Source organism: Colossoma macropomum, unplaced genomic scaffold (genome assembly GCF_904425465.1).
Source record: "Colossoma macropomum unplaced genomic scaffold, Colossoma_macropomum, whole genome shotgun sequence".
Taxonomy (NCBI): Eukaryota; Metazoa; Chordata; class Actinopteri; order Characiformes; family Serrasalmidae; genus Colossoma; species Colossoma macropomum.
This window is the reverse complement of record NW_023494798.1, coordinates 8,733,064-8,760,436: the sequence shown is the minus strand read 5'-3', so window position 1 is coordinate 8,760,436 and position 27,373 is coordinate 8,733,064. Positions and strand designations below refer to the sequence as shown.

General features: G+C 38.1%; 1 protein-coding gene across 2 annotated transcripts; it reads left to right on the top strand.

Annotated features, from left to right (window-relative positions):
• Positions 1 to 2,489: 2,489 nt before the first annotated feature.
• LOC118817747 (sodium- and chloride-dependent GABA transporter 2-like) lies at positions 2,490 to 26,310 on the top strand. 2 transcript variants are annotated; one of them, XM_036584643.1, is made up of 15 exons: positions 2,490 to 2,748; positions 6,297 to 6,431; positions 9,595 to 9,732; positions 11,872 to 11,956; positions 12,073 to 12,205; positions 13,596 to 13,730; positions 15,001 to 15,104; positions 15,335 to 15,459; positions 16,910 to 17,022; positions 17,113 to 17,250; positions 22,695 to 22,797; positions 22,977 to 23,077; positions 24,504 to 24,674; positions 24,883 to 24,972; positions 25,107 to 26,310. In XM_036584643.1, the coding sequence occupies exons 1-15, from the start codon at positions 2,619 to 2,621 to the stop codon at positions 25,161 to 25,163; spliced, it is 1,758 nt and encodes a 585-aa protein (XP_036440536.1). In that variant the 5' UTR covers positions 2,490 to 2,618; the 3' UTR covers positions 25,164 to 26,310. The 2 variants fall into 2 exon arrangements, with proteins under 2 accessions (XP_036440536.1, XP_036440535.1); XM_036584642.1 differs by having other exon boundaries at positions 2,493 to 2,748; positions 24,883 to 25,007.
• Positions 26,311 to 27,373: the final 1,063 nt, after the last annotated feature.

Genomic DNA, 27,373 nt, shown 5'->3' with positions numbered 1-27,373 from the left:
ATGAGGGACTCATTGTTTCTTACAAGGATAAGAAACAAATAATGTTTTTGCAGCTTGTTTTGCTCATGTTTACCAGGGGTGCCAATATTTTTGCAATGGACTGCATAGTCTATAAATCTGTTTTTCCTGTTTACCGTGTTAAGTTACATTCATATTGAAAAGTCTTGTTTGTTTTGTTTTTCTGTTGTCTTTATTTAATTATGATTGTAAAAAGATTTGAGAAATGAAAGAAATGAAAAGTAATCAAATTATAATTACTTTACTGGGCTATCACAGTCCTATGGATTAGGTTACAGATTACATCATTCATACTTAGATATCTATAGCAAAGTCCCTTTAAAGTAAGCCTCCCACAACTTTTCATAACTTGTCTATTTGACCTAAAATTTACTTCCAGAGGTAAAGCCATTTAAACCAAACCTCAAAAACAGTGTAACCCCGCTGTAATTTAATCAGCCTTAGTGATGTTCATTAATGATGTTACGTTCATAAAGTCCTAATTGAGAGCTGTTGTTTTTACCGTTTCACTGCCTGCCCTGAATCCACTTCACTCCCCATGTGAACAGCAAGAACCAACCAGTCACAGAGACAGACAATGTATGTTTGGCTCCTTAAAGGCAGAATGAGCAGGATTTATGAGTTACTGTTTAAGTTGGGCCCTCTGGCTCAGTGAGCAAATGAGAGAGAGAAAGAGAGAGAGATGGAGCAGTGTTAGTCTCTCTTCCTTTGGTTTGTTCAAAATCAAAGAGGTGTCCTTCAAAATGATTCACAGATATGAAACAGTAAATGTTTTACATCAAGATTTAACTCTCTTATTCTCCTGGGTATATTTTGGTTTTTCCATCTGATATTCCATGCCCAAATCGTAAGGCAAATTATTGAGTAACTCCATGAAATAAATGTCATTTTTTTTTTACACATAATGCTATATGCTTACAATTTACTGCTGAAAGCCATCTGAGATCCAGTTTGTAGCTCAGATTTGTGGAAAAATGGGTCAACTTTCAGTAGAAAAAAAAAAATTGTGAGTTCAGCTTCTTATTCTAAAGCTTTAAAATTACATTACCATCTATTTGCCTGGAAAGAAGACAGTTACAGCTCTCATACGACACACACCTTTTAAATGTAGCTTATGAAATATGAAAGTTATGAAGAATATGATACAGCACGTTTTGGAACCACCGGTGATTTGTTTTGGTATTGTTCATACATGTTCAAGATTTTTCTTTGTTCTTTGAAAATGTATTATTTGGATTCCATGAAATCTGCAAGCAAAACAAGGATCAGTGTTATTTTGTTCATTTATTAATGATTTTTCTTGCTAAATTCTACATTCACAAATGCAGATTCAGCAACAAGAGGGCTTTTTTCATAGTCTTCTTGGAATCCATACACTTTTGTCTTGGCAATTTGAAAATTTGAAGAACAAAAAGGCTATAAAAACTGACTGTAACACATACAAAGTCTTCACTTAATGCATATCGTCACTGTCCAAAGGAAAACAAGTGTCTCCAAAATAGTGACTTTACAGGAGATTGGAGAAGCATGTTCAATCCGAGCTTGTTAATTGTTATCTGCTGTGTTTAACCAGTTGGCTGAATAGCAAACGTTTTAACATGCCGTTTCAAGTGTTTTTAACTGCATTTGGTCAGAAAATGTATGAAAAATGCAGATGTATGTTAAAGAAATAGGCTACGTTTAATGGTATTTGGGTACTTTATTTTTTCATGCATGCCTGTTGGTTCAATGCGGCAAATACGCCCAAATATGGAATATGTTCAGGTTGGTTTTGGCACGAGGAGAGGAGAGCTAGACTGCAGCCAGCTCTAGCTTTAATTCTGTTTACTGATTCTCCAGCTAGACTGGCAGCAGACTGGTTCTTGACACTGATGGGGTACTAGAGAGAAGGGAATAGAGAGAGGAGGGCATATCTGTTCTTTACCTGACCTGGAACAGTTAAGCATACATTTTTTGCCCCTTTTTTGGGACCCAAATCACATTTAATTTTATAAATAAATAAATATCACACAATACTTTTTTATCAAGCAGACGTTTTAAAGAGGGGATATTTTGAACTGAAGCAATTTCTGAATAATAACTGTTTTGAGAATAAGCTAAAGTTTGTAAGGTTTATAAAACTCAGGGTTTGACGTGCACTGTTCCATATTTCTCCCTAAGCATTTAAATTTTTTTGCTCACGTTCCTGAAGGGTGAATTCATTAAATGGAATTTGTGAATTTATGTCTATTATTTTATTTTTTATTTCTTATACTCATATGTCATCTATTATTACTGCAAATTACCCAAAATTCTTCATTAGCAACACAGTGTAAGATATGCTTTCAGTCCAGTAAAAATGCAATTGCATTGGATAGATGTTGTGAGTTAAGCTGCTCCCAGACCTTAAATACATTTTCCACTTAATACAAGCTAATTATAGTCCTTCTATTTGAGCGGAATGTTTCATGCTTGGATGCAGTATAGGGGGCTGTTTCAGAGAACCTGTTATCCAAGCTGGAGAAGGAGGAGGAGTATACTGGAAGATAAAACGTAGAGCAGTACACAATCAGGTGGAACAGAAGAAGACAGGTAGAGCAGAAGAGTCACTGCATGAAGAGATGGTGAGGAAAATTGAAGAGAGGGGTCACTGGAAAAGTAAAAGAGAGTTCCTTCTGGCTGTGGCTGGGAATGTGGTGGGCATGGGGAATGTGTGGAGGTTCCCCTACCTCTGCTACAGGAATGGAGGAGGTAAGTGCATAAATACACACACAAATCAGGCATAACATTATGACCACCTCCTTGTTTCTACACTCATCCTCCATTTTATCAGCTCCACTTACTATATAGGTGCACTTTGTAGTTCTACAGTTACAGACTGTAGTCCATCTGTTTCTCTGCATACTTTGTAAGCCCACTTTTACCCTGTTCTTCAGTGGTCAGGACCCCCATGGACCCTCACAGAGCAGGTACTATTTGATTGGTGGATCATTCTCAGCCCTGCAGTAACACTGACGTGGTGGTGGTATGTTAGTGTGTGTTGTGCTGGTACGAGTGGATCAGACACAGCAGTGCTGCTGGAGTTTTTAAACACTGTGTCCACTCACAGGACGCTGTTGGCTGAATATTTTTGGTTGGTGGACTATTCTCAGTCCAGCAGTGACACTGAGGCATTTAAAAACTCCAGCAGCACTGCTGTGTCTGATCCACTCATACCAGCACAACACACACTAACACACCACCACCACGTCAGTGTTACTGCACTGCAATGATCCACCACCCAAATACCTGCTCTGTGAGGGTCCATGGGTTCCTGACTACTGAAGAACAGGGTAAAAGGGGGCTAACAAAGTATGCAGAGAAACAGATGGACTACAGTCTGTAACTGTAGAACTACAAAGTGCACCTATATAGTAAGTGGAGCTGATAAAATGGACAATGAGCGTAGAAATAAGGAGGTGGTCATAATGTTATGCCTGATCAGTGTATACAGCAGATTAGACTGGAGTAAATAGAGATATGTATCAAATAAAAGCTCTTGATTAGCTCTGTCTACTGCCAAAAGGACACAAGTGAATTTCTAATCAATTTACAGTTACTATTTAAAAACCAAAGGACTTACTTGATCATTCAGTGGTTTGGATGTAAACAATTCATTCAGTGGTACGGTGTGAAATGCACCTTTCTAGAGGAACTTACTGAGTCAAAATTGTTCATCATTATAGTACTGGGAAGCAGACGTCCAAAGAATTTAATGGCTCTAAAAGCTACATCCCATTAAGTTATTACACAATATGGTTATGATTGCATTTGCTTGATGCCTGAGACGTTGTTTTGTAATAGTTTTGTTATAAAGTTTTGGCCTAAAATGTATTTTTAGCATAACTATTACTCCAGGATCACCATGTTTCCTCTCAAAATCACATTCTCAGCTGAGATCAATGAGCACAAGCTAACGTGCCTTTGCTCTTACTAGCCTGTACAGCTGTTCAACATGGCTAACGCCAGCAGCAGCTTTTGTTTAGTTTATTTTTACAGTTTTCCTACCTATTTTCGGAAGACTGCAGAGTGTGTGGAGGACTTTGAGGAGGTCTGTTTCCAAAATTTCATAGATCCATATCAATTTGAACCAGAACACACAAAGCAGTTGCAGTGGTTTGAAGAAAAGGGAGCCAAAGGGGTGGAAGAGAGACTGAACCCGCCGGCGCCGAAGCAGGACAACCCAGGGCAAATGGAAAATGGTAGTGTCAGCAAACTACTGGCTACTCTGCCTACCAGTTTATGAGGTGGAATAGTGAGGTAGATAGTTATTTTATCGCCTGGCCTACTTTAGACAGTCTGTTGTAAGCTAACGGCTAACACTGATGTATGTACAGTGGCTAACGATGACTAATTTATTTCGCCCACAAGCGTTTCTTATCTTGATTCCAGTTTCTGTGGTGGAAAACACAACAGAGGGAACAGCAGTTTTCTTTAGGAGCTGCATTTGAAGAAATCCGCTCTGCATTTTTTCACTGGTCTTGAGTAACGTTGGTCTTCATCCAGTTTTAGTTCACTTTGTAGAGCTGTTAGACTTTGGTATTCATGCACTATTTATTTTGGCATCCTTGGTCCAGTGCAGTTCACCACCATTCTGAGCAGTTAACTAGCAAAGTGTAACTCATTAATCACCGCTCCTCTGATGAATAACGTTACTTACATAAGCTCTGAGTTTTGCTGACACCATGTGATGCAACACTGGCAACCCAAACAACACCAAATGAGTCCAGGGTGGAGAGGTACTTGCAGGGTGTTGTAAGAAAAAAAAATGTACCCAAAGAAAAAAATAAATAAATAATTTAGCACTATTTTACCATTATTAGCGTGACATATAAAAACTTTTAAGACACATGTTAGTTCACTGGTCATTTTGGATAGCAGAAAAAAATGTGATATTTGTAGTGTAAACATAAGGATATCTGGTTCCTAATACTATAATGGTGAACAATTTTGACTCAGTAAGTTTCTTTAGAAAGGTGAATTTCACACTAAACCACTCTGAAGGATTTTGTTTACATCTAAACCATTGAATAATTAAGTAACTTAGCAAAATCGGTGGAGTTTCCCCCCTTTAACACTGAACTCACGGAACCAGTTGGTGCCAAAAGGGCGTAAGTACAGCATGTCGTACAAAGGGATTGAGCTTAGCCACAGTGACCTTCTGGATTTCAAGTCCTTTTCACAACACATGACCTGAAACAAAACCAAATACACAGAGAAGAAGCAGTTCATTGGCAGAAAACCAAAGCCTGCGTTATGCAAAAGAAGATTCCAAAGGTGTTCAGTTCAGTTAGGAACTTGCTGACCAAGCATATGGAAGATGGAAAACAGAGAACCAAAAATTATTAAGTAATGAAACCTAAAATGTTACTCACATGTCTACCTGAGGTCACCACTGTGAAAAAAAGACTTACTTTCACTGCGTATGAATGGCAGTGTCCCTCACTCTTATGTGGACTACCAAGCTTTACAAGTCAGCCAGTCAGAGCAGCGTTGAAACATTCATGGTCTCTGTGAAATACATTGTTTTTGCTGTGCTGTTATATCCTCAGTATTCAGTAGCCTATTTTATATTCGCAATGTTCTGCTTTATATTCGTAATGAGTTATATATCAGTAAATTATTAGTTATTAAATGATATGATACATGCTATGATATGATGACATCATATTTTTATTAGTACAAAGACATCTGTAATATCTTCTTAGTCGACCATCTGGCCAAATGACTGGCATTTCCATTTTACCCAATTTCAAAAACATTCAGTGAACTAACTGGATATGAGGGCTTTTTCTGTGATATTGTATTCTATCACAATGGAATGTTATTTCTTGTTAATGTAATGCTTTGTCTTGTTGTCACCAGATGTTTCATGTTCAAAATGGAATGAAATATTGGTGCCAAAAAGGCATGTGTGACTTTTTTCAAAATTAAAAATGTGATCAATATTGCTTATTACAAATACTGCCATCCTTGTATGAATAAAATTTTGTTATTTAGGACTGAAATCAGTACACAAAATCCTCCTATAAAGTTGGTGAAATGTCACGCCCATTTTGATTCCAAGCCCTTGAGGTCTATTTACAATTTCTGTGTTACTTAAATCAAACTCCTTTCTTGGGCATTCACTCAAGGGACCTATAGTTCAGAGGTTCTAGACATACTAAGCAGCGTCTTGTTTACTAATACAAAATGCTGTGATTGTGATTCATTCAAATAAGGCCAAAGACATGATTGTCATGTCACTGGTGTGTTTTCAGGGGTGTTTCTGGTGCCCTATCTGGTGTTTGTGGTGACATGTGGAATACCCCTTTTCCTTCTGGAGACAGCTATGGGACAGTACACACAAGAGGGGGGCATCACATCCTGGCGTCGCATCTGCCCATTGGCGGAAGGTCAGTGATACTGGGTGATACTTCAGTTGAGTTTATTTTCAAATTGTGAAAATCCAAGAGGTTGAGTTTGCAGTGTTTTTGCATGTTGTGTAAAACACACATTATCAGGTATCGACAAGTTGTTTCTGACCCCGGGCAACCTTGTGCTTAGTAGGGCTGGACCCTGATGTTTGATTATTCTGATATTTGTTTGTTGGGTCATTTGCCCCTTAAATATGCCCCTAAAATATGATGTTAAATTTCATCAAACACAATATGTCCATCACTGTGCAAAAAAAAAAAAAAACTATAAATACATTGTTTAAGTGCTGTGCTATTCATTCATATTGACCTATCCTTGTTCATAGAGAACTGGGCCTTTCCTGGATATTTCCCTTCATACCCAAGCATGATTGTATCATAACATTTCACAAAGGTTCTACTCTTATATTGTCCTGTTACAACTTTTTTTGGATCGTTATAGGCATTGATTTCAGGAAGTGTATATGTTTACACTTGATAAGCTAAAACTTTACCTTCCTTGTTTTTTCTACTGCTTTAGTTTAAATGGAGGTGAAAGTAGATTTATGAATTACTTTTTGTTTTCATTTGAGTTTCATATACTGTCTAAACTTTTTTGGAATTTGGCTTGAATTCTGCAAAAATGTGGGTGCCTTTGGTGTTGTTGATTTTCTAAGTAAAAACTTGGGCACATGCTCTATAGGGAACACAGTTCTGCTCCATTCAATGCACATTTACTGATTACTTGCTCAGTTCAACATAAAACAGTCAAAAAATAAATAAATACATAAATAAATGGCCTGTGCAAAAGTTATGGCACATTTTATTATTATAGTTTTATTTTTCCCCAGTATGTTAAAAAATTGCATTACATTTGCATAAAATGCCATATTTACATTTGACTCATACATATACATATCGCTGTTGTTGGAAGAAAACCTCGCATCTCCAAAATGGTAACTTTACAGGAGAAGGAAAAAACCTACTTTACTTTTAATGTGAGTCAATGGAACGATTATAGAGATACGAGGTTTTCTTCCTATATATATATATATATATATATATATATATATATATATATATATATATATATATATATATATAGTTTTTAGAGGACTTCATTAATGTTTACAGGGTTTTATAGCCATGCAAATCCTGGAAAACTCTTGGAATATAGAAATTTGGTTTTCCAGGCCTTGAAAAGTCACAGAAAATAATAAGTGCTGGAAAAATCATGGAAGTTCCTTGACTTTTCTCCCATGCGGTTTGTCATTTTATCATATTTGAAGCACTAGATTGCAAAAAGCGCAGAGACCTGCATGACCAGCTTCTTCATGATGAGTCACATGCTACAGCTGCATTGAGTAGTAAAGTATTGCATTAAGTAAATGCTGCGATACAGATTTGATTTTGTAGCACACTTCGCTTTTTTAATTAATAAACTGATCTGAACTTTCTGAACAAAGCAGTACTTTCTTTTACTTCAAGGACAAAAAGTTTTTCCAGGTGTCGGGATGCCTGGAAGAGGAACTAATAGAATTAAATCAAATTTATGGCTTAAAATGTAAGGCTGAGTGCTATAGACTCTTCCCCATCTGCTCTCACCTCAGAACAGTCCTACTTTTGACCTATAGGTCTGGAGACCTTTGTGACTTACATTTAAGTGTGACATTGATGGAATTTCATGCTACCCTTTTTAAATGTACTTAGGAGACTTTTGGACCCAACCAGAGTAAATGCTGAATACAAATTAAATTATCACTTTTTGGAAATTCCTTTACCCCTCTCATAGACACACCGCTTTTCGTTCCCAAGAAGAGAAATACATCTGGCTCGAAAACATATAGAGAGGCCAAGATGGCACCACAGATGACCATTGGGTTGATAGACTAATGGAAGCCCACAAGACCCTCCTTAAGTGCATTTTTAGCCTTGTAAATATTGGGTCTGTTCAGAAACTACACTCCCAGAAATAAAGGTACTAAATCTGTTGTCACTGGGGTGGAACCCTCAAGGGTACATCTCAGTACCTTTAGTCAGGGAAGGAAGGTCCCTGAATTTAGCAATAAAGTGACATAAGTGACATAAGTGACATAAGGCACATACAGATTAAGTTCTGTGGGTATAAATAGTGCAATTATAAACAGTAGTGCAATTAGACTGAGCTACTATCAGAGCTCAGTATTGGGGAGTGCGGGTCAGGAACCTGTGTTTGTGTCCAAACTTTGTGTGTGTGGGGGGCAGAAGGCGGGGGGGGGAGTAGGGAGAGAGTTGAGCGTCCTGACAGCCTTGTGGATGAAGCTGTCCCCCAGTCTGCTAGTCCTGGCCCGGAGACTCTGCAGTCTCCTCCCTAATGGCAGCAGGCTGAAGAAGCTGTGTAGTGGGTGAGTGGGATCACCTGCCATGCAGAGGGTGAGACGGGAGCTGTACATCTCTTGGAGGGAGGGGAGGGAGGTGCCAACGATCTTCTCAGCTGCTCTCATGATGCACTGGAGTGTCTTGCGGCAGCACACGGTGCAGGCGCCATACCACACGGTGATGCAGCTGGTCAGGATGCTCTCGATGGTACCTCTGTAGAAGGTGCACATGATGGGGGCTGGGGCTCTGGCTCTTCTCAGTATGCAGAGGAAGTAGAGATTCCAAGTAACTTTATGTAACTTAATGTAATGTATGTAACTTTATGTAATGGGCTTAATTGAAATTATGTGAGATCTGTTAAAATGATTAAATTCAGTTCAAAGATTAATCTTTGTGCAAATCGTCTTATCTAACATTTAGAATAAATAGCTAGTAACTCCAGTTCTCGCAGACGAATTCCTCTCTCCAGTTCCAGTTTCATGCTCCAGATTTCAACTGTTTTTCATACTCACTTATTTTCAGGTTTTGATTGCTTTTTTCAAGCCCATAGCTTTAAACAGCTAGCATTTGCTAGAATGTTGTACCTGGTAGAGAAACTACTTTATATTTGAGTTGTTTTGACTGTCTGGTAACAATTGTGGCATGACCTCCATCTCAGTTTCATGGTTCCATCTCATAATAAGACCAAGTAAGTGAGAAAAATGTCATTAAGATTATAATACTTAGGGCTGGTTGAATTATGTGTCTATACTGTGAAAAATCTAAATAAGCCGTGCTTTTGACCTGTGCATAACTCCTCTGTCAGGTATTGGCTGTGCAGGCCAGCTGATCCAACTTTACAGCATGTGCTACATGATGATCTTGGCCTGGGCGCTGTTCTACCTGGTGTTCTCCTTCAGCTCCCAGCTGCCCTGGGCCAGCTGTGACAACACCTGGAACACAGGTATGTAACAACACTGAAATGAATTCAGGGACTTTACCTTGATAAATTTGTCAGTGATGATCATAGTTTAAATATTCTTTGAATCTTCTCAGGTTTAGATTGTCTTTTATGTTTCTACAATGTCCAAGAAGATGTGTAAACTGATATAGGTTTACATAAGTGGTGTTAATGCATTAATGTGATAAATTATTAACAGCATTAATTTGAAATGTCAGTAACACAATTTCCAAGTTTTACTCTTTAACCTTTAAACCTTCAGTAGTTCTGGCCGGAAGCCTGAAGCTCATGTGCTAGTGTGTCTGGCTCTGAATGGCTTTTGTATATAAAGTGGCAAGAAAAAGTGTTGAACCCTTCGACTTAAACCACTTTTCTGAAATAATTTATCATAAAATATGATCAAACATATTGTAATAAAGCTAAGAATACATAAACAATATGTCATGTCTTTATTGTGCACAACAATTAAACATTCACAGTTTTAGTGGAAAAAGTAAGCAAACCCTGGTAACTGGCCAAACCTCCTTTGGCAGCAATAACCTCAGGTAAGCTCTTCTGGTTGTGGCAGATCAGACCTGCACAACGTTTGAGGTTTTGGTTCATCATACTTCCTTACAGAACTGTTTCAGCTCAGCCATATTCGCTGGATGTCTGGTGTGAACTGCTCTATTGAGTTCATTCCACAGCATCTCTATTGGATTAAGGTCTGAGCTCTGACTGGGCCACCCCAAAAGCCATTCTGTAGCAGATTTACTTTGATGTTTAGGATTATTGTCCTTCTGCATCACCCTGCTTCTACTGAGCTTTAGCCAGCAGTCAGCCACCCTGAAAAGATCAAGTAGGATACCTTGGTAAATTTCAGAGTTTATTTTCCCTCAGTGGTGACAACTGGGTCAGGCCCAAAAGCAGCCCCAAATCATGATACTCCCTCCACCATGCTTTACTTTGGGGATGATGTTTTTATGTTGGTAGATAGTCCCCTATTTACACCATATATAGTGCTGTGTGTTCTTCCTTAATGGTTCAACTGTAGATTTTTCAGTCTACAAAACATTTTTGCAGTAGTGTTTGGGTCACCTCTGGGTCCTACCATGCCTTTTGAGATTCTTCACAGTGTAAAACTCCTTGTACTTTTTGATTATGCGTAGCACTGTGGCCACTGGCACTTTAATGCTTGGTTGTGACTTTATAGCTTTTCCTTGTCTTACGAGTAGCCACAATGCGCAACCGGAGGTCCTTACTAAGCTTATTGGTTTTAGCCATGACTTGCAATTGACAAGTAACTGACTAGAGAACTACTGCATCAGCTGTTCTCAAATTTAGGACCGGTGTCCAGCTTAGTTTGGAGGTTTCCCTACTCAAACACACCCACTAAACCTGGCAATTAACAGTGCAATCAGGTGTGCATAAGCAGGTAAAACGCCAAACTGTGCTGGCCCATTGTATGTTACCAGGACTGGAGTTGTGCACCTCTGTTCTAGTATATGGTAGAAATTACCAGGACCATTTGTAATGGTTTAGAAGCTTGCATTTTCTCAAAGATGTGTCAATTTCAAGGGGTATAAATAACTTTAGACATGTACATTTAGACAAAATTGTAAAATAATAATAATAATAATAATAATAATAATAATTAATAATTAACAATAATTCACTTGTTTGTCATTTCCAGCCAGAAGGAACTTATTGGTCTAATAGAAATTTGCAAACCAAAAGTTGGCATGGGTATGAATCATTTTTGGGCTTAACTGTTGTTCCTGTGGGTCTGCATAGTTCATCTTGCCACTAGCTTTTAAATGGCAAGATCCGTTGATGGTTCTCTTGATAAGTTATTTCCAGCTTCTTCCATGCCATGAATTAATTTATCACTAAAGTAACTCAAGTATGAAGAATCATTTACAAGCAAAATACAGCACAGACATCAGTATTATCAGTAACACTAGTACCGTAAGATGTATTTTACTACATTATGCGCAAAAATTTACTACATTAATTAATAAGGATTATTACATAATATGCATTTACATTATTACATAAAATGCAGTTTATTTCATTAGGAAACTTTATAACATTTGTATTGTTACATTATGAGATGCTATAGGTGATTCCAGTACATAGATGTGTGATTTTGTTCTTCCTCAGATCACTGTAATATTGTTGGACAGAACCTGACACTTAACTGGACAGAGCAAACCAACTCAACTTCAGCTGCTACTGAGTTCTGGGAGTAAGTAGGCCAGTGAATATATGCACCCACTCTCAGTGTAAGGGGAATGATGATCCCTGGTAAGATAAAAAGGTCCACAATATTAACCCAGCTCTTATTCTTTACCCACTGTACAGGCGCAGAGTCCTTTCTATCTCTAGAGGCATTGAAGATGTGGGCAAGCTCAACTGGGAGATTCTTCTCTGTCTCATTGCCGTCTGGATCGTTTGCTATTTTTGCATATGGAAAGGGGTGAAGTCCACTGGCAAGGTACGGGTGTGGTTGTGTGTGTTGGGGTAGGGGAGGAATGTCTATCAACACAGATTGTAAACTTTTGTTGTCAGCATTCCAGACAGGGTCGTCTGATAGCTGATGAGTTTCAAGCCAAATGAAGTTTAAACCCATAAAATCTCAAGGAAAAAAAAAACACTCAAAAAGTTTACATCAAAAACATTCCAAAATGATTTTAACTATAATACAGAAAAACACAGCAATTAACCCACATGACATCAATAATAAACATTAGCTGCTGATGTCTCGCCTTTTGTCATTTACAGATAAATAAGCCCGGCACTATTTTACTACTGCTACAAAGAATCAAAAGCTTTCTACTTAATTTTAGTATCCCTTTCAAACATCAAAGAAATGTCTGGACAGAGGACCTATGAACAATTTCAGTAAAGTAATTAAATTGATTTTTATGTGTGTCTTATTGCCATAACGTGCACAGCTTCCACCAACTCATCAACATTTAAGCGTTCTAACAATATAAAATATATAACAGGACCCAGGATGCCATGCAGTTGGAAAGGCACATGAATTACTAGCATAACTATTCCTCTTACATGTTTTTAAAACTTGCCTAACTTTATAGGCTACACTGATCACCTCAAGAGCCATTCCAATTTCCAGCTACAGCACAACTGTCATGCCCTTGGGCAGAACGACCTATCAATCAACTTCCCCAGATTGCTGATCACCAGCCACTCTCCTTTGCGTACACCTGATCCATTCCTCTTTATTTCTCAGGCTACAAATACACAGACTCTTGTTCTCCCTGCGAGGTATTGGCACTCACTGACAATTCAAGTTGTTTTATTTGTAGCCATTTTTCTCATTTTTGACTCTCTTTTTTTCAATCATGATCTTGATTCTGCCCCTTTTTTCTATGCTGGACTGGTCTATGTCCTGTTGGACATCTACAATTTTTTTTTTAGATTTTATTGAACTCTGCATTGTTTACTGATGTCTGAATGTTACAAGAACTGTGTACAGTGAACTAGATAAGGCTGTGTTTGGCTCGAATGCACATCCATTACATCTCTAATCAACTGGGTACTTTAACCACTGATATAGTTGATACAGATGGGCTGGGCAAACGCTCTTAGAAGGAGTGACTCAAATGTATATAAATTAAAGTTTTGGTGACTGATGTTAGGTCTATTTAAAACTGAACACTTTTGAAAAATTGCCAAAATAATGATAAACCAGCCAAAATTTTGTCCACCCACCAAAGCACTTCTTCCCCCCACAAAATCCAACCAAAATCCACCCAGTTTGTCAGGTAAATGCTCAGTCTGGCAGCGCTGATTCTGAGATGTCATATGGGCTGAACTAAAACTCTGCTAAATGATCTTGATACTTCATCTTTGTTTCTCAGGTGGTGTATTTCACAGCCACGTTCCCCTATGTGATGCTGCTGGTGTTGCTGATTCGTGGGATGACTCTACCTGGAGCTCTACAGGGAGTTGTGTTCTACCTTTATCCTGATCCTGAGCGACTGCTGGATCCACAGGTGCTGAACTTAAGCTGTCTGACCCGCACATGTAGCCCATTTATCACTGCAGACTCATCTAGACACTGGCAAACAATAAAGTGCTCATTAAAAATCTCAACAAGTTCTGTTTTCCCAGGTGCAGTTTTAGACTCTATCATTTAGAACTTCATCAAAGACCACAGCAGAGCCCCATAAAATAACCCTTGAAAGATGGTTTATTTTACTTTCAACACATGCTAGGACTGGTAGTGTTATCACATGGTATACATGGGGTATGGGGTAAAATTGCAAAAGGTCAAACATGGAAACTATAACTTACGAACTAAAGATGAAATGAAAAGAATGAAGTAGTGAAGGCTGTTTATATATCAGCAATGAGGTGAATTGGCATCTCAGGGAGCCAAAAGCAACAGCTGCTCCTAGTTCTCAACTGCTTTTTTTGCTTTCTTTGCTGGAACAAAACCTTTCTTAGCAGAGTGGTCTGTATCTGGATTTTGCCAGGAAGATACAGCTTTCTCTTTTCTATAGTCCATTTTTCTAGATGTAGCCCAAGCAGGATATAAAAGTATTGTAAAACAGGTACATTTATGATGTTCCAGGAGTCAGTTCAGGACCTTCCTTACATACTGGGTGTGTCCATCTACCAGTTGTGACTAAAAACATGAAATATGTGGCAAGAGTGTTTTTTACACTGGTAGCATGCCAGACTAGAGGAGTAATAGCCACATGCTCACATTTTATGTAGCAGTTTAAGATGAAATGTGGCTAGGTTTTCCTGACTGTGATGATGTAAGCTGCTTCTTACACATCAAAGTAAAGACTGATTGTATATACTTACCTATACACCGATCAGGCATAACATTATGACCTTGTTTCTACGCTCATTGTCCATTTTATCAGCTCCACTTACTACATAGGTGCACTTTGTAGTTCTACAGTTACAGACTGTAGTCCATCTGTTTCTCTGCATACTTTGTTAGCCCCCTTTTACCCTGTTCTTCAGTGGTCAGGACCCCATGGACCCTCACAGAGCAGGTACTATTTGGGTGGTGGATCATTCTCAGCACAGTCAGTACGTCAGCGGTTGTAGCCTGGCTTTGGGTCACCTCAACTCCAACGTGCTGTATTCACACTCCGTTGCCTTAATAAATTTATTTAACACCCTTTCTCATGGGTTTTCCTCTTTGCACTTGGGTCCGCCTCCCTGCCATCCCGTAACAATAGCATGCAGCTGTGAAAAAACTTTAGCAGACACCTTTTTAAATTTCCCTGTGGTGTTTTTTTGTAGGTGTGGATGGAGGCAGCTGCTCAGGTCTTCTTCTCATACAGTATATGTGTGGGTGTACTGAATGTGTTGGGCAGCTACAACACATACAACAATAACTGCTACAGGTACCTTGTTCCAAAGATGTGTGAAGTATTATGAATATCTCTATATAAGTAAGTGCAAAACAAACAATCAATAAAGACATTTTGAGTCATTAGATTCAAAATGGTAAAATCTCAGATCATTTAACTGCCAGTGACCCTGTGGACAGTAAAACTTGTCAAACTTAGAGAGAAAGAGGGGAAGCAAGAGTCTTACTTGGCACTGTAACCTGTGTGTGTTGGTGTGGCTTTAGGGATTGCTTCATGCTGTGTCTGCTGAATAGCTGTACCAGTCTGGTGGCAGGCTTTGCCGTGTTCTCAGTTTTGGGTTTCATGGCTCATGAACATGGAAGACCTATAGAGGAGGTGGCAGAATCAGGTACTGTAGCATATGCACAACATAAAACATAAAACAGCTATGTACTATTTTTGAGTTTATTTATATTTTACGACAATGAGCTTCAAAGTGCCTTCTATGGTATGAAGAGTTTTGCCTAAATAATAATTTTCCAGTTTTTAGTGCTGAGTGTTGGAGTGCTGACATCACAACACCTATATCAATTATGATACATTATGATTACCAAAATAATGTTTTTTGTCAGTTGATCCTTTCATTTTGTAGTTTTCTGAAGAAAAATGGAAAGATCTAAACAGCTAAAAATATTCAGACATTGACAAAGTTATTTTAGCTGCCTAGCACAATATTTTGCAATTGAAATTAAAGAATTATTATGAGCTCAATATTTACTGCAGCTATCTTTAGTTTCTGCTTGTTCTTAGGGCGTTTTACCTTCAGTTTTGCCTTCAGCAAGTGGAAATGCATGCCTGATCGGATTGAGATCAGGTAATTGACCTGGTCATTGCAGAAAATTCCGCATCTTTGCCACATGAAATTCTTGGACTGTTTTTGCAATTAAATGAATTATTAAAAAGTGAGGAGATAATATAGCCCTGTACACGTCAGAATTCATCATGCTGCTTTTGTCAACAGTCACATCATCAATAAATACAAGGAAACCAGTGCAATTGTTAGCCATACACGCCCAAGTCATGATACTACCTCCACCATGCTTTGTAGAGGGTGTGGTATGCTTTTTAACATGAGCAGTTCCTTCTCTTCTCCATACTCTTCCTTTACCATCATTCTATTTGTTCTAGAACTGTACAGACTTTTTTCATTTTTTGGGCTCTGCCAAACTCTAATCTGGTCTTCTTGTTTTTAAAGCTTACCAGTGATTTACATCTTGTAGTAAACCCTCTATATTTTCTCTGGTTTTCTCTATGCCTACGTTCTGGTCGGTGTTCTTGATCTGGCCAAATGTTTTGAATGGTTTTCATTATCAAGGAAATAATTATTATTATTATATTAATTTGGTTTTGTGGTCTTTTGCCTTTCAGTGTGTTCTTTCTTTTTTTAAATATTGCCTATGTTATTTTTAAGAATGTAGCCAATAGTTGTTTGGCTACAACTAATGTTTTTTTCTTTATTGTTGTTGGATTGGCTAAATTTGGCTTGCTTCACTGGCAGGGCCAGCGCTTTGGACTTCTTTTTAAGAATTAATGGTAACAAATTTTACATGCAAATACCATACTTACAACCAAATTCAGTTTTTTTATCTGCCCACTTGTAAGTGAAATAATAAGAGAATAACACACAAATTTACTTCTGGTCGGTGTTCTTGATCTGGTCAAATGTTTTGAATGGTTTTCATCATCAAGGAAATAATTATTTTGTTATTTTTTTATTAATTTGGTTTTGTATTTATTGATAACCATGACAAAAAAAATCTGAGCAATAATAATAATAATAATGCTTTTGTATCTTCCAGGACCTGGTCTAGCTTTCATAGCTTATCCACAGGCAGTGGCTATGATACCTCTGCCTCAGCTTTGGGCCGTATGCTTCTTCTTTATGGTCATCCTCCTGTGCGTGGACACACAGGTGCACAGACTCATCCACAAATAGACCTAAACTTATACTTATTCATTATCTGGTGCACATTCTAATGTGTTGTGCTATATTTTATGGCAGTTTGTCGCAATCGAAGGGATCATTACTTCAGTGACAGACGTGTTCCCTCGTGTGCTGCGTGGGGCTGGACGCAGAGAACTCTTCCTCCTCGTCTTCTGCCTCTTCTGCTTCTTCAGCCAACTCATCATAGTCACAGAGGTCAGAGAAAGTGTAAAGTGAAATAAGAGGAAAGGGCAAAAATTTGTGTAGTTTGAATAATTCATCAGATGAGGAGAGCATTAGATTTTTTTTTTCTCTAGTTTAGGAAAACTATATAGTCAAAAGTATGTAGGCACCCTTCCTTATTATTACATTCAGGCATTTGAACCATCCCCATTGCTAGCAGGTGTATAAAATCAAGCACATAGCCATGCAGTCTCTGTAGACAAACATTAGCAGTAGAATGGGTCGTACTGAGGAGCTCAATGGCTTTAAACATGGCTCTGTGACTTTTTCTATGCCAGTTTGTGAAATGTATGCCTTGCCAGGTCTGCCCTTGTCTACTGTAAGTGTGATTATTGTGAAATGGAAGCCTCTAGGAGTAACTCAGCACAACGCGCTAGATCCCACAAACTCACATACCACCACTGTAGTGCATAACGCATAACAATTGCCTATCCTCAATTCCATCACTCAATTCAGAGTTCTGACCTAAAATCACTATGCGCAATGCCAAGTGTTGGCTGGAGTGGTGTAAAACACGCTGCCACCGGACTATGGAGCAGCGGAAACGTTCTCTGGAGTGATGAATCAGCTTCACTATCCAGCAGTCTGATTGAATGAATCTGGGTTTGGTGGATGCCAAGAGAACGCTGCCTACAGGAACGCATAGAACCAAGAGTAAAGTTTGGTGGAGGAGGGATAATGATCCGGGGCTGTTTTTTAGGATTCATTCTTGGCCCTTTAGTTCTGGTGAAGGGTGATGTTAATGCAACATCATACAAAGACATATAAGGCAATTATATGCTTCCAAAATTGTGGCAACAGTTTGGGAAAGACCCTTTCCTGTCCCACAGACACGCTTGAAAATACTGTGGAAAGCCCACCCAGAAGAATGGCAGCTGTTATAGCTGCCAACAGGGGCCAACTTCATATTTTTCCTTATTGTTTTCGAATGAGGTGTTCAGTTAGCTCATTTAGATGTAATGGTCAGGTGACCACATACATTCGGATCTACACCGATCAGTTCTCAACTGCTTTTTTTGCTTTCTTTTCTCTAGTCCATTTTTCTAGATGTAGCCCAAGCAGGATATAAAAGTATGGTAAAACAGGTACATTTATGATGTTCCAGGAGTCAGTTCAGGACCTTCCCTACATACTGGGTGTGTCCATCTACCAGTTGTGACTAAAAACATGAAATATGTGATAAGAGTCTTTTTTACACTGGTAGCATGCCAGACTAGAGGAGTAATAGCCACGTGCTCACATTTTATGTACCAGTTTAAGACGAAATGTGGCTAGCTCAAACAATGTTGAAAGAGTGGTGCTGTAGATATAAGGTTTTCCTGACTGTGATGATGTAAGCCGCTCCTTACACATCAAAGCAAAGACTGATTATATACACTTACCTATACACTGATCAGACGTAACATTATGACCACCTCCTTGTTTCTACACTCATTGTCCATTTTATCAGCTCCACTTACTATATAGGTGCACTTTGTAGTTCTACAATTACAGACTGTAGTCCATCTGTTTCTCTGCATACTTTGTTAGCCCCCTTTTACCCTGTTCTTCAGTGGTCAGGAACCCCATGGACCCTCACAGAGCAGGTACTATTTGGGTGGTGGATCATTCTCAGCACAGTCAGTACGGCTATTTTGGCCATTTTCGAACACTGTTGATCTTGCCTTTACAGACCACATCAAAAAACAGTTTATCATGCCAATGTTTGGTATCTTTTTTCCCAATGTGATCTTTTTACCTGTATGACCTGACAAACACATAAATCTGATTTTAAAATATATATATTTTTTACTATAAAAACACAAACATGCTCAATGAAGTATTTTAAAGATTGAAAATGTAAACACAGGTTGCAGAATGTGAACATATAATGGTAAAATTGAGATGAAATTAATCTATATACAGTTATTTACAACAAAAAAAAATGTATCTCTTCAAAACAAATCAACAAAGACAGGAGGCTACATTAGAGGACTGCATTTCCATAGTGTGAGGTTCCTTTTTTGGTCCACTTGGTGGCAGTGTTGGCAGATCCTGCAACGTAGTTTGGCTTACTCATTGGCATCTGAAAGTATGGCAAAGGTGCCAGCCCCGTCCCATTTTGCATACTATACACACACACACACGCACACACACACACACACACACACACACACACACACATAAATATGATTTTTATATCAAATTTAAATGGTCATATCTCAGTTTATTCTTGGTCTATCAACACCAAATAAAAACTAGTATAGTGTTTAAAGTCAGCACTTTCAAAAGAAGTTGACTGCAGTCCTCAACATGACTTTCTTTTTAATCTGAGAAGTTTTGAACCAGCTATGTGTTTTTAACACGCCAGCATTAATGGTGACTTCAGGGTGTTAATGTCCAAATTTTGCTTCTTCAGCTTAGAACTGGTGTTGCTGGGCTAACAGCACAAACAAACACTGGAAAACAATAGTCACTGAAAGCATTTCCACAAATACATCCCAAAATCTTGATATATTTGATCCAAATACACTGATAAGTTACAGGGAATTTTTTTTAAAATGACAGATTTACAAATTTACAATGAACTGAAACTATGTTATCATCTGCATAATATCATGCTTTCTGGTACTATTATGCCTTTAAATATTGTGAGGCTGGAGGGCAGCAGTGTGTTGTACAAAGTCTCTATGCAGATATGTAGTGTTAGCACAGCTGTATCCCAGGTTTGTTACCATAAGAGAGTTGAAAGAGGCATATTGAACGATAAACCTACAAAAACGAGGAGCAGAGACACTCTACCTCAGTCGACATCACCTGGCCCTTACCACAAATACAACTACAGGTTAGTGTTATACAAGGACTTGTAAGTGGGTCCGGGGAGTCACTGATGGGTCAAGGGAATCACTAGTGGGTCCAGCATCCAAATAATGCTTTTCTTCCTGTGTACATTCAAGTCCAAACACATATGGTTAAGGCTCATTTCTGCAGAAAATTTGGCCCTCAAATTCATGATCAGACATTGTATTGATTTGAGTACACTCAGTTTGTTTCTCTAAATAAGTTACCCTGCTGTCCTTTAGCACTGTCTTTAGAAGTGATTTCCGTTTTCCAAAATAACTGGCCCTTCTTTTAGGTAGTTTAGTTTTTATAATTCAGAGTTAGTAATTCTGTGTTCTAAACCACCTGCCTGCACCTCCTGAATTAGGATCTGGACATGGTTTGAGCTGGTTGTCCTGTACCTGTATTTATGGAAGCAGTTTGGGTGACTATTGACTTCTAGTGTTTGTTAGTAGTGCTAGCCTAGCGGTTCCAGTTCTAAACTAAAGAAGCAAATTTGGGTATCAAACATGGCTGATTGACTGCATTTTGGGGTGAGTGGAAAATTCTTTTAAAACACATGGCTACCTAAGGTCAGTAAGCCTTTGGAAGAACAGTGAGAGCTTGTACTGCAAGAAATATGGTTGGGAAATAATATTGAGGCTCTGTTAGCTACACAAATTTCAACATTTGCAGCATTTCTGTTTGATTTGCAGCAGTTATTGTAAAGGGTCAGCCTTTGCTGCCGGCTGCCAGCAGAGGGCGACGGCTGCGAGGCACTGTTAATCCGGGAGACTCAAAATCCCAGAATACCATGGGGTAATCAGTGCCCACCAGGCACACCTGTTGGTCCCACCATTTAAGGCTGTGGCAGACAGCTCACCCTCATCACACCTTTGTAGAGGGGTGACCGGTACAGAACTTAGCTCAGGTGGGTGGTTAGACAAAAAGAAAGAGAAAATAGTCAAACAAGGAGGGGAAATCAGATCACTGCTCTAGGTCAGTTGACTGAGAAGAAAGAGAAAAGGGAAAGAAGAAAAAATAAAACATTGTGTTGATTCAAAACAGGGGAAAAAAAAGAAAAAAAGAGGGATTTGGTCATTTTTTCGGTTTCTTGAATTTATCCTTTGTTTGTTTTGCGCCAATTGCAGCATTTTCTTTGTTTGATTTTCCCGTCTTTTCCCCCACCATTCAGAGGGGTGTTATTGAGAAGGGTCTGGCTGCCGACCTGCAGTACAGCATTTTCAGCCCTGCACTCTCAGCCCCGCAGTCTCAGCTCCGGATATGATGTCATGTAAAAGGTCAAGAGGTTTGCCATTTGTAACATGGAGAGTGCGGTAGATGTGCCTACAGATGTCTATTACTGCATAATGTTAAAACCCTCAGATACTATGTGATTATGGAGTAACATGGCGGTATTTACTAAAATCACTTACATAGTACATTTTGTCAGACAATTTAAATTTAAAAAAGCTAACAAGATGCTATTTAACCCCAGGTAGCCAAACACGAGAATGTTTAATCCATATATGCGCAGTAGATTTTATTATATTTTACATTTCCTTAGCTATTTTTATTCCTTATTATTGTTCTTCGTATTTCGCCTAAAAATGTTACTTTTCCATAAGTTGTAAATATTTAATAAGAAAATTATGTTCTGTGGATCCCACTTTTTTTCAACAGATCCACATTACCATTTTCATTACACCTTAGACAAGGCTGTTTAATCTTTTACAGATTCAATCAGAACCATTTCACCAAAAGCTATTTATGCATGAAATAGTTCTATGTAGAAACTTATAGTTCTAAACAGAAACATTTTTTTTACTAAAGTCTATGGGTTCAAACTCCAGTGAAATACACCAACTGATATATAACAGCAAGCTAATAAAGAGCTATTTCACAACCTCAGTATCTCTTTATCTGTCACAAAAACAACTTGAACACGCACAATGCACTTTGGTGCTAAAAAAGAAATGCTACTTTTTTTGTAAGGAGCTGATAGCGCAGGTCTGAAAGTGTGGTACTGTGGGTCTGCAGCTGGATACTACTGGTGTTATTCCACTTGTCACCTGTGCTCCCCGGTGGCACAGTGGTAGGGTGCTGGGTTTGCAAAGCCAGGGTTGCTCCCCTCCAACAATACACAACACTCTCTGTCCCTGAATCATTGTTTATTGCACGCTGTCACACTATAAAACTACCACAAAAGTGAATAACTCATTATTTTTACTTAACAATTTTAAGACCAGTGCACTCCCAGACTGTCCTGTGACACTTATGATATCAGAAATGCTGTAAGTTGTTGATTTTCTGGTGATTTTAAACTATCACTGTGCAGATCACCCAATTTCAGTCTGTTTAGACTCAGATTGATCTGTGAATGCAGTGTAGTATGGACATGTTAAATGCTCTCAGAAACAGCCTAAAATCAGGAGCTCCATATACATGTCCAACATGTCTTGGTGAACATGAATCAGTCATAAATCATAATCAGTATAATCAAAGATTGTGTAGTGTCTCTGATTAAAAAAAGTTTTTTTTTTTAAAAGCTCAATGAGGAATAATTGCCTGTTTTCAGTTACATTTTTCCAATTGTAATTCAGTGTTGTATCTTACAGGGGGGAATGTACTGGTTTCAGCTGTTTGACTACTATGCCTGTAGTGGATCCTGCGTCCTGTTCCTGGCAATATTTGAGTCTCTGGCCATTGGCTGGATCTTCGGTGGGTCACACACCAATTCCAGACAGATATTATATGACATGTATGCTCTCCTCAAAGGCAGATACACTCATTGCCGGACATCTTGGAGAAAAAACAGACTGCTAGAGTGCTTTTAGTTTAACCTTCACACATGTAGAAGTAGAAAAAAAGGGGATTATAACTTGGGTTTTCTTCCTCAGGGGCTGACCGACTGTGTGACGCCATTGAAGATATGACAGGGTTTTACCCTAACTTCATCTTTAGGCTCTGTTGGAAATACCTCACACCTTTCATTTCCCTGGTAAGCATCCAACAAAAACACATTTTATAACAGCTGTTATAACAGCATGTCATTTCAGAACAGACAGTATAACCAGACGTTATAAATAGAGAATCAGGGGGTTCAAATGAAGTGAGAATAAGTAAGAGTTCAAACAGCCATAGAAAGTATTTAACTCTAAGAATATTTGGTAATGTTTTCTTTTTCAGTCCCCATAGTTCTAAGTGTTCACTAGATATGTGTAAGGTACTAGCTAATTATTTGGTTAACATGATGGTAAGTCAAAATGCCAAAAATGTTCTAGATATTAACTGAGTAAGTACAGGGTACAACTTCCAAAGTGCTGTGGATTTATTTGGAGGTAAGTTCCAAGACAGTTTAACAAAGTTAGACTGAAATGCCAAACAGGTTGTAGATATTAAATGAATAAAGTACATAAAATATCTCTAAGTATTTAGACTAACAAGCTAAGTAAAAACATGCATTAAATTCAACATAATGTCAGGAAAGTAATTCATAAACACTTCCAAGGACTGGATAAGACATATATGACAAATATATATGAAGTAAATGATAAATGGCCATTAAAACTAAAGCACGAACTGTTTTTACAGCCCAGATTAAGTTTCAGTTGTAATAAACAAGTAATAAATGGGTACACAGAACATAAGACTTATGTATCTGTCATGTAACTACCCAGTACTTTTTACCCACATTTATACAGTTAATACCTAAAACCTGTTAGCCATTTCAGTGGCACTTTACTTAAAGGGTGCCTACATAACACATTCATAACATCTTACATAAACACCTTATAACATGTTCATGAATGTTTAAATCACTCATAAAGTACACATGTTTTACATGACATTAATATGGACTACTATGATATTTTACTGATGGACCTGATTTCAAACGAAAGACCCCTTTTTTATTTTGGAAATCTGCATTACTTTTAGTAAAATGCCTCATTTCTGGACAGCCGAAATAAAAAAAAAAGGGTTGAATCAACAGGGCAGCATTGCTGTGTCTGATCCACTCGCACCAGTGCACCACCACCATGTCTGTCACTGCAGTGCTGAGAATGATCCACCACCCAAATAGTACCTACCCTGTGGGAGTCCTGTGGGGGTCCTGACCTGTTAAAGAAAGGATTAATAATAGTGGGCACACATGTTGCCTCCAACATATTGTGACACAGTTCTGTAGCCATGCAAAGTGAGGTCTGGTTATGTTGTGAGTTATCCAGGACCCCAGGGCACCGTCTACCTGTGAAGCACTCAGCTTATACCCCAAGTTGGCTGGATGGTGTTAAAGACATTTGGAAATTCAAACGAGCATGAATCAATTCTCATCTTCTCCACCGACCAATCACAAGCATAAGCACAATGAAACATTGCCTCCTTAACTGAGCTACCTGCAGTCTCATTTCTCTCTCTATTTTGAGGTCATGTTCATATATTCGTTGGTGAATTTCGAACTTCTGACGTTCAACCGCTGGTACGTGTATCCAGACTGGGCATATGGGCTGGGCTGGCTGCTGGCTCTCTCCTCCATCATGATAGTGCCTGGCTTGGCACTGGGCCGCCTGTGGACAGCAAAAGGGAGCCTCAAACAGGTGAGGATGGACCCACAAAAGAGTAGATATTAACAAAATTGGTAATATAAAGCCAAAGAGCACGTTCAATTGTACAATTTTAAATCTAAAAAAGGTCTGAAACAGTTTCTGTTCTTTATTGAAAGGAGTACAAAGCAGAGCAGACCAGAAAGTATTTGTGTAATATTGTGATACACAATAAAGAATAACACAGATTTACTCTGTACAGCGCTGGCTTCACCTTTGCAGCCCTGACACGAACCTCCCTCAGACACGAAAACAGACAGCCAGGACACAAGAAGTGACCTCATCTGCAGAGGTGGAGAACTTGGTCCACACTGAAAGAAATCTAAAGTATAAATAAATGTAATATAAATATAAATGCACCAAGAAACAATGACCAATCTACTAATGACCAATCAGTTACTCTATTTTTTGTATTTAAACCACCAGGAATTTCCCATAACACACACACAGCTGGAATCCAATATGGGGGATCTCCTTGAATGACATTACCTCCGATCTGTCATTAAAAGGACACATGCTCTTCATCCTGACTTCTTTGTTTATGACCAGTTGCTATAGATTGTATGCTTGTATGCTACTGTATGCTATAGATTGCTATACTGAAGCTAGCACAGGGAAAATTGTATACAGTAATTAACAAAAATTAATAAACTAAGCAAAGCGATCTCTACTAACTCTCTTCCCTCCAACATATTCTGTGTAGAACAGTTTGGACATTTTTAAATATGTGTATGGATTGTATCCAATAACCTCCTCATTCCAAAAGTACTGGATATTTTTTTCCCTAAATATTTTAGCTCTACTGAAGCAGGTATGTCATCACACTCACTCTTATGTGTTTACAGACCTCAGTCTTTGTATTGGTTGAACCTGGAATGCTTTCTTTTTTATCTTGTCAAACAAAAACAAACATGGCAGCTGGTGAGACAGATGTTCATTACCTCCAAGACTAAATGAAACGCTGTTTCCTAATGATCCTGTATTGATTTAGGAAATGTTTTTATATGTATATCTTTCTAGAAGGTCCTTCCTGTGAAAGCTGAAAAAGAAACAGTAGACATTTACATCTACATGTACAAATTTAGAGAACAATTCAAATGTCCCGGATTCTGGAACTCGGCTGGATCATTTGAACTTGGTGTAGTAAATGCTTATGCTTTGATTAGTACAACAGGCTCATGCTATACAAAATGCAATCATTCAAGATTTTTGTTTTTGTTAAAAGTAGAAACTAATGTGTATTCAGGAGTGATGGTAGATGATGTTCTGTGAATGTAGGCATAATATTTTTAGAGATTTCAATGGATTTCACTGTCCAGTGTACTGGACACAGGGGCTAGGCATATAAAATCTGCAAGATTTTGAAAAATCAATATATTTATGATTGTTAGGAAAACAGACTCAAAACAAAAAAACTGTCTACTGCACTGGGTTAACAAAAAATATATGCAATGTGTAATTATATATAAAGTCATGCAATCTGTAACTTAGCTTTTGTAATGATTTCTTACTTTTTCTCATGAATGACCTTGATTGTTTTAACCATTTGTTCATTTTAGATATAGTAATGTAAAACAATACATCACTGTTGTCTGAAGAAAACCTCGTATCTCCAAAATGGAGAAGGAAAAAGAACTACTTTACTGTTAATGTAAGTCAATGGAACCAGACTTTTTTCCAAGTCATTTCTTTTAGTCCATTCATCATGAAATTTACATACAATGTAAAGGACGAGGTATTTTCAAATTATGTCAAACCTGAAAAATTTCAAAAATGGAGATGGTTTTCTTCCGACAACAGCGATATATGCTTTGAGTTCAAAAGCTCTTTGTTTATTATGATCTAAAAATTATCCAGAAAATTGTTCCATTTGTTAGAAACCATTCATGCAAAACTCCAGGTGGTTCTAAGAGTTTAAAAACTTTTATAAACTGTACATACAGTAAGCACCGAAAAAGTTCAGTGCTTGCTTTGTGTGTTTTTTTGTGTTTTGTAGATAATAAATGTTTATCAAGAACTCACATTCTGTCCAGCATTTTTTCTGCAAACACATGATCTAACAATTTTTTTAAAGCGAAAATAATTTGTCTGCACACATTTTAAAGATGTTTGTTACTCTACTAAATATTGATATGTGAGGTTTGAATTATTTGAACCTTTTACACTGAGAGGAATTATCACAAAAAATTGTAACAGTTTTATACAGAAGACCTGAAAAGTAAGGTAAAAAAATGTTTTTTGAAAGTGTGTTCCTGAGTCAACATTCCACATCATGTTTTTTCCTGCTATTGCAACACACTAAAACACCTGGAAAATAAATATTCCAACATCAGTTTTACTATTTCAGCCATCAAAAACCTCATCCCAAGAGAGGAGGATCTTTATGCCCCTTTTAATAAAGAATTTGGAGAGAAGTGCTATTTGCTATGTGACTGACTGATACTTAGCTAGTAAGTAGTATTTAGCAGATACAGCCAAGCTGCCCAACAACAGAGTGGTAAAATGCTATTATAACTATAGGTAACTTTGTCCCAAAAGTATGGCTGGACAGTGACATGTGCACTTGGTGTTTCCAGTGTAGACATCCTGAGGGCTTTGCAACGAAATGCAATAGTATATTTGAACACTCACTTACTGTTAGGATGCAGTGTGTTGTTGTGGAATGTACAACCCCATTTCCAAAAAAGCTGGGA

What these genes read in the sequence shown, in the direction of transcription:
- LOC118817747 (XM_036584643.1), top strand. Translation starts at nt 2,619, where the DNA reads ATGGTGAGGAAAATTGAAGAGAGGGGTCACTGGAAAAGTAAAAGAGAG. An exon ending in GCTGCTACTGAGTTCTGGGA is followed by an intron (nt 11,957 to 12,072) that starts GTAAGTAGGCCA and finishes CCCACTGTACAG; the next exon opens with GCGCAGAGTCCTTTCTATCT. An exon ending in CAAAAGGGAGCCTCAAACAG is followed by an intron (nt 24,675 to 24,882) that starts GTGAGGATGGAC and finishes TACTCTGTACAG; the next exon opens with CGCTGGCTTCACCTTTGCAG.